General features: G+C 40.4%; 1 protein-coding gene across 4 annotated transcripts in view; it reads right to left on the reverse strand.

The window, feature by feature from the left end:
- The window catches only part of HECW2 (HECT, C2 and WW domain containing E3 ubiquitin protein ligase 2), a 360,484-nt gene that overhangs the window by 100,721 nt on the left and 242,218 nt on the right, over nt 1-17,545 (reverse strand). For all 4 annotated transcript variants that reach the window (XM_081260931.1, XM_081260932.1, XM_081260930.1 and 1 more), the window contains 6 exons: nt 15,715-15,815; nt 13,915-15,273; nt 12,729-12,824; nt 3,065-3,215; nt 2,274-2,377; nt 1,673-1,797 (listed from right to left, as the gene is read on the reverse strand). In XM_081260931.1, coding sequence (XP_081117057.1) covers nt 1,673-1,797; nt 2,274-2,377; nt 3,065-3,215; nt 12,729-12,824; nt 13,915-15,273; nt 15,715-15,815 — 1,936 coding nt within the window. The remainder of the gene's footprint in view (nt 1-1,672; nt 1,798-2,273; nt 2,378-3,064; nt 3,216-12,728; nt 12,825-13,914; nt 15,274-15,714; nt 15,816-17,545) is intronic.

Here is a 17,545-nt window from a genome sequence, read left to right on the forward strand (position 1 = left end):
ATAATTATCAAGACAGTCCTGCAGTGTCCTGAATGTCTTGTTCCATAAAGTGCTTTTCCCTTCTACCTAGAGTGCTCTTGCCCATCTTATTCTAGGACAAGCTCCAGTCCAGCCATTAAGACCTATTTCAGATGCAAACCTGTCGATGGCTCCTTGTGTGTGCTTTCCCCCTGGAGTTAATCACTCACTCCAGCATGTCTTCTACAGCTTTCCATCACTGCACTCATAACTCTGGTCATGGCATTGTGATGTTTTTTCAAGTCTGAGATCCCAGGGCCCATGCCTGCTCTGATCTTTGTGCCCTTAAGACTCAGCTCAGCGCCCAGACATAAAAGGGAATCCAAAAACTGCAGGTATGTATGGCCAGTCTAACTCCTCTCACATGATACAAGGATAGCCAGTGTGCTAGCCATTGTCACCCTCTACCCAAAACGTCTTTGTTCCAAGCTAAACCTATAAACCCAGAGATAATGATGAGTAAAACCAGGCAGATGCTTATACTTATAAAGCAAAGCCAATGAAGTAAGACAGAATATATTAATATCAAAAAAATATGGACATCCTAATGACCTCACTCAGAACTCTTAGTGTTATGACTATGCTAACTTCTACGTTTCCCGTTGTCTCATCTGTTTTTCCAAGGATACATAATTTGTTAAATCTGATATGTTCTCCTTCCATTCCTCTAAGCAATCCCTCATTATAACTTCCCTTATTATTATTAACTATGTATTATTTATTACTTATGTGTATTATTAATATTCAAGGTCACCTTCAGGTTCTATTCTATCTATATAATCCCCCCCAAATCTTGCCAAGTTTGCTTGTGATTCCTCTGATGCCATGCCTTTTATTACCTTCCTCTCTATTTCCTCGCCTCCTTGCCCAGGCTCCTTCTAATTCATGCCATGACAAATGGATTATGTCCATCTGGGCTTCTAAGGACAACGTTTCCCTCATCCTAGGTCACTACATGCCACTACAACATACTTCCTCTACCTAATGTCTTCAGCAAGCCATTTCCTTAGCCTTGAGAGACTTATGGAATGATCTTTCTGGTATAGTCTTTCAAGTCTGAGATCCCAGGGCCCATGCCTGCTCTGATCTTTGTGCCCTTAGGACTTAGCTCAGTGTCCATACATAAAAGGGAATCCACTGTTGGTATGTATGGTCAGTCTATGTCTGTGTCCCCCAAAATCCATATGTTGAACCTTAATCACCAACATAATGGTCTTAGGAGATGGATTGGGAGATGGCCTAAGAGGTGAAGGGCATAAGGGTGGAATCCTCATGAGTGGAATTAGTGAAGAAACCCAAAAAGAGACCTTCAACCCTTCCACACTGTGAGGAAGCAGCATGAAGGTCCTGTCTGTGAACCAGGAAATGAGCCCTCACTTGACACCAAATCCGCCAGCACACAGAGCCTACGCTTACCACCCTCCAGAACTGTGAAAGATAAATTTTCATTGTTCCTAAGCCACTCGATTTCATGGCTTTCTGTTTTGTCTTGTCGTTAAAGCAGCAAGACAAGGAGACTTTGGACTAAGTGGGTTAAAACATGCAGTGAAGTGCTCAGATCGCTGGCTGTTATTCTTACTCTCATTACATAAGTGAGCACAGGTTTCTCTGACCAGTTGTTTTCCCATCACCTTCCTCCAGATTTGCTACTCACAGGGTTAGAATGCAGCACGGTGAAGAACTCTGGGCTGATGAGGAACTTCACAGGGGGAGACTGTAACAGCAACGTGAGCCTGGATCTGGAGGTAGAGTGGGGCAGGACATTCTCCCGGCGGAAATCTGGACAGGACAGACCACAAAGGCTTTCAAGGAAATTGTTCTGTTCACTTCAGTCTAGGTTTCATAAGAACCAAACAATACCTCTATCATCTGATGTTACTTCAACCCCCCAACACTTCTATTTTCCTTAATATAAATTCATACGTAAGACCCAATTGTTCTCAATTACACTAAAACTAAATTGAATCCACTTTAATGCATTCTTAGACTCTTTCAAAATGATCAGATTCCTCTCCCACTATCCCACAGATTCAGAGACTATGGTAATTTATATTCTATTTGTGATTCTTTTCATAGTACTAATAAAAGGTAAAGGATTTGAAGGGGTTTGTGGTAATTTTTTTTTGAGTTAGGTTATCAGATTTTATTGAAGATCAAGAGTTCTCCTAAAGAAAAGCTCATATCCTGGGAAATTCTTAATCATTTATTTCCTACTTTTATGAGTCTATAAAATCCAACAAACCCAAGGTTCTTACCTGCACTGGCTTGGTGAAAGTCGGCTTCCTCCCCGGCCCCATCAATAGCACTGGTATTTTCCTCAGGCCTCTCATTAGTCATGGTTCTGCGGATGCTCTGATAACTAAGATCATGAGTCTATAGTTACATTCCAGTAGACTCTAAAAGGTGGGACCCAACTGCTCCCCCCAAGCCTCAAAGTTTTCACTACCTTCTTTCTCATATTCACTTATGTCCTCCCCAGCTTCCCGTTCCCTGACCCTGTGGACCATCCAATTGTATAAGTAAATTTCACGGCATTGGATTTTTTTCTATCTATTGTTTGTGAAACATTTCCCTAACCTATTAATAAAACTTAAAATTGTGGCCCTTTACCAAAGAAAACTAAATTCCTATATTGCTAAAGGAAAGAATAGCTTTATGTTTCACTGTAATTAGTTCTTGAAAAAAATGGCTGATTGAAAAAACAGAGGTTGATAACAAAGATGCAACACAAAGGAAGATTCTGGAGATTAGAAAAGGTATTTGGCTTCAAATTCTAAACGCATATGTTCTATTTAATAAAAAACAATAGCCGTGGGTTGTCTAAAAGGGTCATTACTATTTATTTCCAATGTGTGCATATATGTGGGGTTTTTTTTTTTTCAACCACCAAAAAAAGTCCAGTGGAGTCTATGAATTAAAAGAGGTTTTAGCTATACTTTAATGCCAGAACACACTGAGATGAAAGAGACAGCTGTGTCTTATACTTTGCACCAGGTAAAACCCAACCACAAGACAGAATGTTAATAGCAAAAACATGCATCCTCACCGCCGGTTGAGCTGCTCCATTTGTTGTATGGAGTTAGATCTCTGCAGCACCTGTGGGGCTGGGGGAGCTGTCGGCCGCTGCCACGTTGTGGTTCTGTTTACGTGATCCACGTAGAAGATCCTGCCATGGCTGTCAATGCGCGCCTCCCAGTCTAAACAGCAGCAAGGCACCGAGAGGCATTAGGAGGAGGAGCTGGGGCCACTAATGTGGTTCATTAATGTGGTTCATTAAGTTCAAGTTCTCTCTCTCTGACATGGTATAATTTGGGGCTAATGACATATACCTCACTGTGTAATCCAGCATTTCTTCCCAGTCCACTTAAGAAACTGTTGTTACTGGTTATTAAGTCTACCCTGTGTGTATAATACAAATCTCCTAAAGAACCTCTAAATGTAGAGAATCTTTTCAAAGTTGCCCATAGCTCTTGTCCTTCATATATGAACATCAGTACTTTAAAAGTACATGTTTGCATCCTAATATTCTCAACTGTCACATCAAAATTGGTATTGGTGTTTATTTTCTCTATTTTTTTTCCTAGGTTAGATTAAAAAAAATTCAAACCGGAAACTTCCATGTACAAATTTACACACAACTGTAGTCAATTTAGTCTTCAGAAGAAAAGTAGCTAATGAATGCTAGCCCAGTGATCAAACAGTATCATTATCTATACACTTCAATTTGCACTTTCCCAAAGATGAACACATTTTTAGAGCAAGGACAATTTCTTCCCTCCAACCTCAAATAAATACAAGTTTTTAAAGATTATTTAATTGTATGTTAAGCAATCACATTAAGTGTGTTAGTCTCTGCCAACAAAAATACATAAGTACATGTTCAGTAAAAACAGAGCAGACCAGTCTTCAGAGCTAGACATCCCACCTCTGTGACTCTCTAGGAGGCCGTTCCCTCATTTAAATGCACAGAGCATGAGTTGTCTTCTCAGAAGGCAAATGTTTGGAACTTATTGCATTTAGAAAGGGAAATTCAAACAGGAAACATGAAAAGAGCAGAATCTAGTCTTTAATGGGGGAAGCTCTCTCTATTTTTATATATTTTTAAATTAATATACAGTTTCTCCTAAGAACTCTAATTATCTCAAAACTCTCCACATGATCACCTCACTTATTATTTGCTCTAGAAGTACATAAAACAAGTATTTTGACAATGTTCTTAGGGTCGAGAAAACCTGCAAGAGAGATACCAGCCGGCACAGGACTGCCCCTGAGGATCACTGCTTCAGCTGGGAGTTGAAAGATATCTTTGTTGATCTCAGCACACTGTAATTTATGACAAGTGGCAAGAGAAAGAAAAATTGGAACAATGAATAAGCACCACACAGATGACAATGACTCAAAGCCACTGACGCTCCAAGGTAACACACTCTCAACAAACCTGCCCTTCATATCTGAAAATCTAGAGCATAGCTACCATCCCATCAACAGGACATTTCCAAAAGACCTCATATATCGCCTGTGCTTCCCTGACAAATGTAAGGACATGAAAGCATCTCCAGAAACCACACTCCAAAGCCCTTTACATGCTTGCCATCTCATAGATTTCAAGAGTGAATTACTTTTATCTCATTTTTGTCTCATTAGAGCTAGGATAATACATGCACACACTATGTCAAATCAAGTTCACATGAAAACAAATGATCATTCCTTCAACAAGAATGTTTAGAGTAGCTCCTAATTTTAAAAACATAGAATAGGTCAATTAGAAATTAAAGAAAAAAAAAAGGAACAGAAGCAAACTAAAGGAAACAGAAAAAAATGCTGCCAAGTGTCTTAGATAAGGTTATTACTAAATTCTGGCTCTAAATTTTTTGGCAGTTAAGGCAGAAAAGAAAACACATTGCTACATACTTTCCATTTCCTGACAAAAGAAAGTTTAAAAAAAAAAATTCACAGATGGAACTTTTTCTTGGAAGTAACTAAACAGGATTTACCAAACAAGATGTGGATGTAGCCTGTTTAGCGCTATAAGGGTAGCAAAATAGGGGATTTGGGGACAGGTTCTCTAAATATATTCACCACTGTTACCTTGCACATAGCATATAATAAAGGAACAAATGATTTAAAATGGTGTAATGCTATAAAAATGTTTCTTGTATTCTCCTTCTACAAAGGCCAGAGAAAACTTTTAACTTGTTTTTCAGTAAAGATATTTCTATGTGCAATAGGATGAATAAGATAATAGGACCAAAAGTTTGCTTTCTAAGAACATGGGATGTTGAATATGTTAAGACTATCTCTATCAAATATCATATCTTCAAATTAATGCTGCTACTTAAGTCTCCATAAAAAGAAATTCTATATTGCTGACTCCAAGCGGGTGTTTGGCATTGGATGTGTAAAGACAATTGTGCTGTTGGCTTACTGATGAACTGCATATTCGTTCCTATCCAAGTGATCAATACCCATCCATCCAGGCAAATCAAGAGAGGTGCCTGTGGGAGGATTAGGCCTCTGTTGTACCTATCACTTATTTTGAAGGGTATAATTGCTCTAATATCTTATTCATCTTTCTTTCTTTTTTATATATGCATGTTTCTATTGTGGTTAAATATACATAATATGTAATTTAACATTTTAGCCATTTTTAAGCATATAATTCGAGGGCATTTCTGTTGCCAGGCAATTGTTCCCACCACTTAGCTCTAGAACTTTCTCATCTTCTCAAAACTAGCAACGTATTATTAAATGTTATTTTCTTTTTATTAAGTAGGAAAAGATGCTGTGTTTTCCAACTTGTCCCTTGGAGATAATAAGGAGGATAATAATCATAGAACTTTCTTTAATTCTCAAATAACCTCAGGGAATTCATGTTCTGGCCTCTACTCCACAGAGGAAGAAGCTGGTAGGGGCCAGGGATGGGCATGGAGTGTGGCTAGCCGAGCTCTAAGCCACGATGTGCCTCCCAGGTATCTCCCTCTCAGCTGATCCTCTCTACTTCCTCACACCTGGCCAGGGACTGGCAGGCCCCTGGCAGGGCTCCCAGCCTCCCCTCCTGGGTCTCTGGGTTAAAGTCCCTATGCTCTGCTGGGCCTGGTTGTTCTTCACATGAGAAGTCATTTTACAGAATCAAAGCTTTTTGAAAGAAACCATGCTAAACTCAGGTAGGTAAAGAAAGACAACAGGAATCTTAACACTTTCTTATCCTGATTGTACACTGTAAAAATACACAATCAGGGTGCTGTGAGACCAAGAGCATTTTATTGGTGAATGTGGGTGGACTAGGATGATGCACCAAATTGAGAGATAAAAAACCTGGTTTCTGACCATGTCTTGTCACACATAATACTACACGAACTTCAAAAAGTTACTACAACTCTACAGACCACAGTTTGTGTGTGTGTGTGTGTGTGTGTGTGTGTGTGTGTGTGTGTGTAGTTGGACACAATATCTTTATTTATTTATTTACTTTTTTTTATGTGGTGCTGAGGATCAAACCCAGTGCCTCACACATGCTAGGCAAGCACTCTACCACTAAGCCACAACCTCAGCCCCTACAGACAACAGTTTTTGAAAATTAGAGTCCAGATTTAAACATTATCTAGGGCCCCTTCCAGTTCTAAAATGCTATAATCTAGCAAATGATGCACACTTTTTTACATTAGGTTCAATAAGGCCCCAGCAATATCTTAGTATCACCTCATATGTCTTTTGTAGAGGTTAGAATTTCCAAACTAAACTCTAATTAACTAAGCCTTACAGGTCTAGCATCTTTGGAACGTTGAGTGGAGGGACTCTGGAACCACTCACCAACTCTACTTTAGCCACAGAAGCCCCAATGTGATCTGTGGTGTACACTGGCATTCCACATAAGATTTTATTTACATAAAGAGATTCATGGCAATAATAGAATTTGAAATTTATTATCTAGAGAAATTATTCTCAAGGTACAGGGGGACTTGGAAAACATATGAGAATCTCTTTGAGGATCAATAAAAGTGGAGATTCCTAGGACACACTACAATCTTCAGATTCAGACTCTGAATAGAGGACTCACTTTTCTTTTTAACCTTTCCAAGTGATTCCTAAACTAAATTTTGAGAAAACTAAAATTTTAAACAAAAACTAAAAACTAGAAACACTAAAATTTGAGAAACACTGGCATACGTTAATAAGCACTTATTACTGAAGCTAATTTACTGAACAAACCCATGGAGCTAATGCTAGATTTCTCAGAGGTCATGAGATGTGGGTTCAGAAGAAGGTAAACTTCAGCCTAAGTACCTCACATTAAAATCTAGGAACAAGTGGCCTCTTTGACATCCTGAAACTTAAATATAAATACTCCACTCTAAATAGTTAAGACAGTAAGAGGAAATCCGAGATTTAGAAAGCTGGTAAAACTCTCTCCATGACCACCGCCATAGCACTGATTCCCTAGGCAGGGCAAAGAGGCAGGCAGGGCAGGTAAGGTCTTAAGAGTTTTTAGAATCAACATGTGTGGGAAGGGAGCAGGGTTGTACTATTGATCCTTCTGTTCTTGTCATCATCCTCTTTCCCACTCCCTCAAACTGGACTTTGGTCTCCATTGGACCGCCTGGTTAGTGATCAGATGAGATGTAAATTTATCTCAGCAAATGGGGAGATGGGGAAGGAAGGTCAATGGCCAAAGGGAATGAGCTCCATATATATCAGGGGAAGCCAATGAACTGTATCAATCAAGGGGGAGAGAGGACTACGGGTGGAGGCTTAAATTGGTTACAGTGGACTTAATAAACCCCAATTCTGAATGGTTACATTTATAAGTCCACTATGAGAAAATTATAAAACTATGGTATCATCACCAAAATGGAAAGATGGTACAGCCATAATAAATTAGTTTGAAGAAAAGATATAAACTTTGTGATAGATGACAGATGGTTGTGTTTAAAAGATTTCTTTGCTGTTGTTATTTTAACACTCAAGTAAGTCTGATTCCACTTGTTTAAAGTGCAAAAAACAAAACATGATTGGGGAGTCAGGATGGTGGGTCTCTTCCCCATCAGGGGGAGTTAGTGACTGACAGAGGGCCCAAAAGGGATTTCTAGGGTGCTGGTGATGTGCTGTTTGGTTGTATAGGTATGTTCAGTTGGAAAATATTCAGGAGGCTGAATGTGCTGTTTTCTGCTATATTTTATTTGAAGAAAAAAGTTTTAAAAGTTCAGGTAGCTGAATATTTTGTCCCTTATTCTTTAATTTTTAAGCAAGTAGCTTTTTAGTTTAAGAGCATCAATTTGTTTTCCTCCAAACTCAATTTTAATCTCTAGAGATTAAGAACCCCTGGCCCTAAAGAGGATTAATTACACTTTTCGGATTTGCTGTCTACTTTCAGGCTTTCATTTTGAAGGATGCTTTAATTACAAAAGTATGCAATCACAAAGAGGTGGTAAATGTCTCCCTGTATTTTTCCAGGCCTCACATTTGCACCCATCCTATACATAATCCAGCAACCATGCTGGGATCCTATCAGAGCTCACCAATGCAGAGAGTTTATCCTGAATCCATTCCTATTCCTAGAAAAACTATCCTTCTGGGGAAAAAAACACACAATAATCCACATTGTCTCTAGTACAGCAGGGGGTTCGGTTATAAGTACACTGGAGTCAATAAGAGGAAAAGAAAACAGTTTTTCAGAGGGGCTGGGATGGCTTTTTTTTTTTTCCCTTAATGCTTAAAAGTCCAAAATTGTCATGCTGATAATGTTGTCTGATAATAACAAACACTGTTATGATGAAAGGTACAGACCCCAGATGTCCCCTACTGGGTGGCACCACTGAAAACCACTGAACAAGGGCTGCACATCTTGGAATTTGTGCTCAGTTCACATTCAGGTCCACACTATCTCCTTGGAAGGCTATGGACAGAGCCAGCCCTCCTCCAAGGCCTGGCCTTTCTTATTGTCTATGAATCATGAGAACATCTCTTGACCAGTGGTTATAGGTACATGGCCCACAAGGTCACAGTGTATACTCATGGCCTAAGGTGGGAGTGAGATTTGGAGGATCAACTGGTAAATCACTCCCACAGCTGAGTAGTTGATACCAAGTCTAAGATCTGTCCCCAATCCTGAGATAGGAGGAATGAGACTGGAAGAAGCAGCAAACAAGCAAGAAAATCCTGCTCTAGATAAAAAGAATTCAAACAGAAGCTCAGGAACTGTTACTCTGACGTGACCAGCTATAGGACTGAAGTGGCAAAGCCAGGACCACCACCGAATCCTCTTAATTGGGGTGTTTAATCATCAGAGAGAAGCATAAGTTTGCTGGACAGTTTCCTCACTATATGTTGTAGCAAATATTTTTAAAGTGAAAATATATTAAAATAACAATAACGACAACAAGAATAGTGAGGAATAATTTATAAAAATCAAGTTTGGGGGCTACCCAAGCCCAAAGCACACTGCTTCTGTAGTTTGTCCTGAAGGTATGGACAGTGACTGGCACAGAGAGAAAAAGGTCACACAGGCTGACACAGACACTGAACAGGGGAAATCTGTCAGGACCCAATGTTGGCTCACAAAGTCACTGCGACTGCTCTTGCGGGTGAGGGGCTTCCCCAGGGAGGTTCCTGCTGCCTAAACCCATCCTGTAAGAGAAGAAACCTGAGCATGTACAGAGGCTTCCTTGGTCTGACCTCAAAGTAGAACCTCATAGTGAAGTTTCAGTGAAACCCCCAAGCTGTCTGATTTGAGATGTCACTGATATCAAATAAATCACATACCACTCCTTTGCTTCTATGCAGACTTTCAGAATCTACATTCACCTACCTATACAACAGCCCCTTCCCTTCTAATCTCAGATCAGACTACCTGTTGCAGGAAAAGCAATGTTTGAAACTGCCTCAACTTTGACTAGCATGGGATCTTAAATAAATTCCTTAATTCATCTGAGCTTTGTATATAAGATCGAGCAATCCGATTAGCTGACTTCCACACATCGATCCATAAACTATATATAAGTTTGATCTACTTCACAAAATTATCCAAACAACAAAAAAGAAAGCATGTGAAAGTGCTTTATTGAAGTGTAAAATAATACTACACAAATTTGAGTTACTATAAGAAATACATCTTTTAAAAAGTAGAGCTGTTAGCCTTAAAATAATTCAGTGAGGTCATTTAAGAGATGGACCAATCTGCACACTCCAACCAGATGCCCCTCAGCTGAGCTACAGAAGGCAAAAGACACAGAGGAATGCAGATGTCATAGTTGTAGGACAAGGAAGGTCAGAGGTGGCAATAGAGTGTCTAGCCAGAAAAGGAAGGCAGAGTGGCCGGGTGGGGACAGACAACTAGTGAGGGCAGTCCAGGGATTAAACAGACTGTAGGAAGGATGAGACACACATGGGAATGGGGGACGGAGCTCAACAGTCATCAGGTACACTCAGACCCTACTTTGTAACCTACCTACCTCAATTGTATAAATCCATAAATCCTCAAATTTGCAAACTGCTTGCAATGTGTGTGTGTGTATGTGTGTATGTGTGTGTGTGTGTGTGTGTGTGTGTGTTTGTGTGTGTACTTAATCTCATTTTTAGAGGAAGGCATTTTCAGTTCTGAGTTTTTAAAATATAAAAATTCTGGTTATATTTTATTAAAAAAAAGCATCATTTATTGAGTACTAAATAAATCAGGGCTGAGGCATATTTCTCAGTGGGCATACTGTTAGAATTCTGGGCAAGACAGTTCTTTGTTGGGTCAGACTGTCCCATCATTGCAGGAGGTTTGGCATCTCAGGACTCAGCCACTACATCCAGCAACTCTTTGCAAACACTATTACGATGAAAGACAGTCCACAGACCCCAAGTGCCCCCTACTAGGGGGTACCACTGAAAACCACTGAACAAAGGGGACACGTCTTGGGATTTGTCTGCCTATTCATCTGTCACTCATAAAACAGAATGGACCATTAAATTGCTCTCACTTGTGAACATATGAACTTATTGAAATGAATTGTCAATTGTTTGCAAATAAGAAATACCAAGAGGAATTTTATCTATGTAAGCAGTTATCAGTGTTAAAAAAAAACAAATTGAGGTATCATAAATGGTGATCACCACTTCAGCAAGAAGCTTCTCATCCTCACTGAATATAAACTAAAGAACAAAATTATGTCCAACAAAAATTAGAGCAATTGATGTGACTAGGGGGATGCCACTAATGGATGAACTTGTGCAATGCTGTCTCCTTATCCTGCCCCCAGAAGCTCTGGTTACTATTAATCTACATACACATACAAACAAAGGTCTCCCAGAATAATTCGTCATGTTCTCAATTCATTTTGCTCCAATTATACCTAAATATCTCCCAGGAATATTCCTCTTTCCTGACTCTGATCTTTTCTCCCAGAGTAAACTATAGGAAGTTTTAATTTCTTGTCCCTCCACCTGCTTCAGATGACAAATGATTAATTAATCTCTTGTTCTATTTTTTAAAATATTTTTAGTTGTTGATAAATCTTTATTTTATTCATTTACTTATATGTGGTGCTGAGAATCAAACCCAGTGCCTCATACATATCAGGCAAGCGCTCTACCACTGAGCCACAATCCCAGCCCCTTGTTCTATTTTTTAAAATATATTTTTTAAAAATGTATTTTAAAAATAGGTTTTCTATGAATAATAGGTTTTAGTGATCCCAATGTACAAACAAGGGGAGGATCTGGTACAACAGAATTTCAAAAGGATTAAGCCAATTTTTGAAAAAAACGATAGTACTATTTATCTCTTTTGTTAGCTTCTCCAAAACTAAGAATGAATTCAGTATTTTGGCCCTTTAAATTCATGCCCTCCTCTTACAGCCCTCATTTTCAAAATATACAGTCAAAGCTCTTGCCATGATCCCACATAAGATGGGTGAACAGAGAAGAGGGTGAATAAGAAGAGAAAAGCAACAAAGCTAAGGGTACATTTTCTAATGTTTTCTTACACACAGTATTTACTGATCTGTATAATTATTCCTCAAAAATGCATTGGTTTCACAGAACAACACTACTTTAAGGGACTCTAGAAATTTAAATTGAGTTTAAATTTTGTCCAGACTATGCCTGGCACTTTGAATGCAGACTGTGTAACTATTTCCTAGCACCACTAATCCTCAACCATCTCTCCTCTAAGTGATAAGTGTCTCCTGAAAGTAAAAGAAATGAAACATCTTTTAAATACCCAGATAACTGTCATGGGCCCCCAAACAGGAGGCTAATTTCTGAGATTAATAACATTTCTCTTCATATCCCCAAGGGAAGACTTCAGAATCTTGTGCTTAATTATTTTAAAAAGATGGAAGTAAACAAAAAGGCAGTATATTACTCAGAATGAGGCTTTTCTAAGAAACTGGACCAATTTGTCTGCTAACTGAATAAAAATTCATGCTGCTATTAGGCATAATTTTTAAAGATTCTATTATGCACCAAATTGCCCAATATTTCTGGATCTTACTTCCATGATTACAGTATTTATTCCACAGGCAGTGCAGTGTTTACTTTTCCCCCAGCTGTCTTTTCATTCCACAGAGTGAGGCCCAAGAGAGTCAGGGCATAGCATTTTCCAGACTACATCACCCTGTCAAGGAGCAACCCCAAGACTCCTGCCTCCCTAGGACCCATGGATTGGATCTGCTTGTGTCCCTTGCACCCTGTGATTAAGGTGGGCCCTTTAGTCAACAGTTGCTCACTTGGTGGGAGAGCCTCATCCACCCTCTGGTACCGGCTGACATCCTGGCGCACTGAAGGTAGTGACCGCAAGGGCTGGTGGCCATTGGCTTGAGAACCTAGGATTAAAGGTACAACGTTACTTAGGTATTGCTTTCACTCTCAGTGTTAAACAGTCTTAATTAAAAAAACAAACAAAAGATCTAACATCAATCCTGAGGCTGGTATCTGTTTTCTGTAGTCTCATTTCCCATATGAGAATCAAGAAATGAAAAAAGAGAATAAATAGCAATTTATTTATAAAGCAATGTCCTCTGCATACATTTCCTCCCCCTTTGTCCCCCTCCTCCTCCCTCACTCACCTGGCCTCTGCTCTGCACATGCACTAATGCTTTAGGGTACAAAAAGGCCACAAGATAATGAAAGAAGCAAAAATAAAACAGGAGAAAGAGGAAAAAGAAGAAATAATTTAGGTAGAAAAATTAATTATAGAATAAGAAAACCATGCCAATTTCAGTCTATCTTATTTTTGGCATATGAAATAATTACCCTTTAACTTTTTAATGCATCTCTATTAAAACATTATAAAAGAATCATTCTAGAGAGCCACATTCACTGAGATTCAATGCAAATTTAATGTCTAAATTTGCGTTTTCAGACACTGGCTTGTGCTTCAAGTGTCAGAATGTATCACCTAACTTGATTGACATCTCTTATGCTATGCAGGACAAAAAACAAAAACAAAAACTGATGCAAAGCACATACTAACCTGCTACTCTGAGGTTTTATGAAGGGGGTGTGACTTAGGTTTTCTTACTAACCTCTGTAGATTATACTAGGTCAAAACTGCCAGTCTATTTGTTTTTGTATCAGGACCCATTAGAAATTCATTATTTAAGTTTGAAACCTCTTGTTTGCCAGGTCTCTTATTTTAGCCACAGAAGATGTATTAAATAATAATAATAATAATAATAATAATAATAAGTACTGATTTAGAACTGAGGCCTAACAAATGCCCATACATTTGTTCCCTATTTCCAGCTCTTTCTGGTTCTATTTTTGATCTTCCCCCTCTTTCCCTTCTCATTCCTTTTGCTAACTCCAGAACCCCACAGCGAGGAATTCAGGTCATATGCAACTGCAATATAATTTGCATTGAGGGGAAAACAACACAACTTCTCTCCAAGCACTGAGTCTCCTGCATCCTACCTCCAGTAGCGCCTTCCTCCTGGGCAATGGCCCCTTCACAAGCGCCTTGGGCATCCCCAGCATCACCTTCTTCCTGGGGCTGGCTTTCAGGGGCAGCAGCAGCAGCTCCCTCTAGGCTCCCTCTCCGCTGCCAGACCTCCCCAAGCTCCTCCTGGTCAGGTAATGTGGCTGAATCTGTCGCTGGCCCTTCCTCCTCCCCACTGGGCACCTGTACCACAGGTAAAGAACCCGGAGTGCATATGGGATCTTGAGACCCTTCAGCAGGACCACTGCTGGGGGGCTCTGCTGCACAGGCCCCATCTTCCTCTTCCTGAGAAGAAAAGGCTGGAGTTTCGGGAAACCGTGCACTCTCCATGGAGGAGCACCGAGTGTCCACTGAGGACAGCTGTGTGGTCACACTCTCGTTGCAGGAGCTGTCAGCACCTTCCAGGTCACTCTCTCCCTCAGGCCTGGTGCTGGCTTCACTCACGCTCTCTGTCCTGGCAGGGTCACTGGGTTCTGTTTCGGAGGACACCTGGGACGGCTCAGACCCCTGATCCAGGGACTCGGTCTCACTGATGGCTCTTCGGCTCCCTCCTGATGTGTCAGAAGTCCCCGTGTCCGCCCCACTTATAGGCTGATCAACCTCTTGAGAGCCACACAACTCAGTGCTGCCCTGGTCAGCACTGGGCTGAGACTCTGGGCCAGTTTCGCTTTCCTCTGGGGCTGGGTCTGAGGGCAAGGAGCCATCTGCAAGCTCGGGAAGGTTCTCTGGCTTATCCTCAAAGGAAGCTGCTTCGTGCAGAGAGGTTTCCTCATTTTCAACTGGGTGCTCATCCTCTGGCTTTGTCTGAGATGTCAGGCTGCCATCATCAGTTCTCGATGCCCTGCTAAACATGATCAAACCACCTTCTTCTTCCAAGGAAGATGGATAACCCAGGTCTTGCTGGAACTCATGATCTTCTTCATCAGAATCAATATGAAGCATTGCATTGAGTCTTGTGTCAGTGGGAAAACTACTCCTTAGTTTTGGAGAGGCTCCCATGGCCCTCTCAGAGGAGGTTGCTGCTCCTGGCCTGGAAGGGCCATTGTGTTCAATAGCATCTAAATAATCATTGAGTGAATCCTGACGGCCTCTGGGAGGTGAGGTCCTTGAAGAAGTAGAGATTAAATCCTCTGTGTCTATTTCCAGAGTAGAACTAGTCCTGAAAGAATGCTTGGGTGTCCCCTCAGCAGTACTTTCCTCAGACACTGGTCCATTAGCACAAACAGGGCTGTCATGATGGCTCCCTGGCATGTCCTCGTCATCAGACGGGCTTCCTAGATCTCCGTTCACAGTACTGACTCCAAGGATCGTGCCAACAGCTTCTGGAGATGCATCTGGATGAGAAAGCAGCATTTGTAAAGATGAACTAGAAATAGCAAATGAACTTTTCATGATCTTTTGTCTCGTGACCAATTGGTTCAAAGAATTTGGTCATCCGACTAAAGCCATTTGGTGGTATTACCAACTTGCTGAGTGTCAACACACCCGACTACACAGCATGCAGCGAGTTTGACATGTGAGTTATGTATATGCTAACTCCTGCAGGAATTCTGCTGCTTAGTTTCAAAATGCAGGTGAAATTCTAAGAGACATTTTGTGACAAACAGGCTTTCCTCTCTGCTTTGAAAATTTCAGCAAGTGATTATCATATTTCAAATGATTATTTGAAAGCTATTTTATTTTCAGAACAGAACACAAACTCAATTCTCTTCAAATGCCAACTGCCCAGAGAGCAAGATTTAGCGAGTGTTTATGGATGTGTACAGGCACCTCACCTTCATGGACAGAAGATGTGACTTCCACTTTAAACTGCAGGTACCCGCTCACATGATCAGCTGGGAGCCTTCTGCCGAGGTTGTAGCTGAGCATCTGATCCCTGCAGGAGGAGAAATGGTTCTCACTTCCTTACTACACAGGTATTAACCTTCACATTATTCCCACAGGCACCCCCAAATCCCACATATTTTCCTTGAAAATTTCAGACTCATAAGTAAAGAAAATACAAGGCACATTATAGCCCATGTGAACACGTATAAAGCCAGGGATAAAAGGAATCCTTGTTGAAAAGAAAATTATTAGGAGAGAGCAACATGAAAACACAGGAAAGGGCCATACACAGGCAGCAGACCCAGCTGGTATGATTAGGTGGACTACTCACCTCTCCTTCCTCACCTGCAAAGGTAGGGGTGGACCTGTTGCCCCTCACTGTGAGGAAGCCTGGCAGATTACTGATTCTCAAGGCACCTTGTGAGCCATGCTGATGGGATGGTTGGAGAATGTGTCACTATGGGGCCAGAGGGGTCATGTCCCTAACATGGTGCTGGAGGGATTCACAACTGGGTCTGCCCAGTTTCTGCCCAGCCTTGCTGCCAGGCTTGGTTAGCCACTTTCCTCAAGGATGAAATTCTCCGCCTATTTCAAGACCATGTCTATTTTTTGAAGTCAAATGCAATTACTTAATTTGCTTGAGTGCAAGCAACTCTTATTCTGAATTAGATTCTTTTTTCTTCATTGAAAAATAATCAATGGGATAGTATCAAATCATACCATCTCTGTTCTCACACTGCCCTCTAATGGCTATTTAAGAAGGAGAACATCATGCCTCTGCCTAACATCTGCATTACTGGACAGTTTAGAGTATTCAGTCAGCTATTTGGCATAACTCTGCATAATTTCTCTGTTCTTCTCTATTTCCTCAGTACACTCCTAATAGGCATTGTCTGTTTAAAAGAACACATATTAAGTTAAAATCCCAGTTCAGTTCTTATAAATTATTCTGGTCTCAAAGCAAGACTTTCTTAGAGAGTTCTTTTTCTTGCCTAGAGATGACATTGTGATAATTTCACTTTCTTGATTGATGCTTTGATGTTTCATTTCCCATACAGATGTCTTACTGTGTGCCCTGTATTACTCTGCTGAGGGCTTTATGTGCATTATTTCTTTTCATTCTCCTAGCAAGCCAGAGGTAATAGTAACCCTGTTTTCTAGAGGAGGGAACCTAAGATGCAGCCAGTCAACTATTAAGTGCCAGACCTGGGAATAGACACAGATTCATCTGACACAGAAGCCCCTCCTTGGCAGTCACTGCACCTCATTTTACATACATCTCAGTGATTCCAGACCGGTTTCAGTAGCACGCATCATAATGACATATTGCCTTGTGGGCCACCTTGATTTGAATAATATCAATGCTTTTTCTATTTAAACAAAAATTCTTCTGTAAAGTAATGCAAAGGGGTCTGCAACTATTAGACACTATAGGTATGTTCAAAGCCATTTATAGTGTCCAAATAACATTATATGATGACTATTATCTGCATAATGACAGGGATGTCTTTTTCTTTTCTTCACCACTATTGTCCCAATATTTAGACAGTGCCCAACACACAGAAATGCTTGATATTTGTCCACTAATGCACGAGTTGGACCTGCTCTCAACTTTGTTGTTCACCCATCTCTTTGGAGACTCAGTCCTTTAATAATAAAATCATCATTTCTGGGTTAAAAATAAATCAATCCTCCTCTCCTCCTCCTCCTCAATCAATAAAAGCAAAGTGTTAGTGTTAATGATGAAGATTTATAAAACTGATGAGTTTTATTTAGGAA

This window comes from Spermophilus citellus (assembly GCF_964194105.1).
Source record: "Spermophilus citellus genome assembly, chromosome: 11".
Classification (NCBI taxonomy): domain Eukaryota; kingdom Metazoa; phylum Chordata; class Mammalia; order Rodentia; family Sciuridae; genus Spermophilus; species Spermophilus citellus.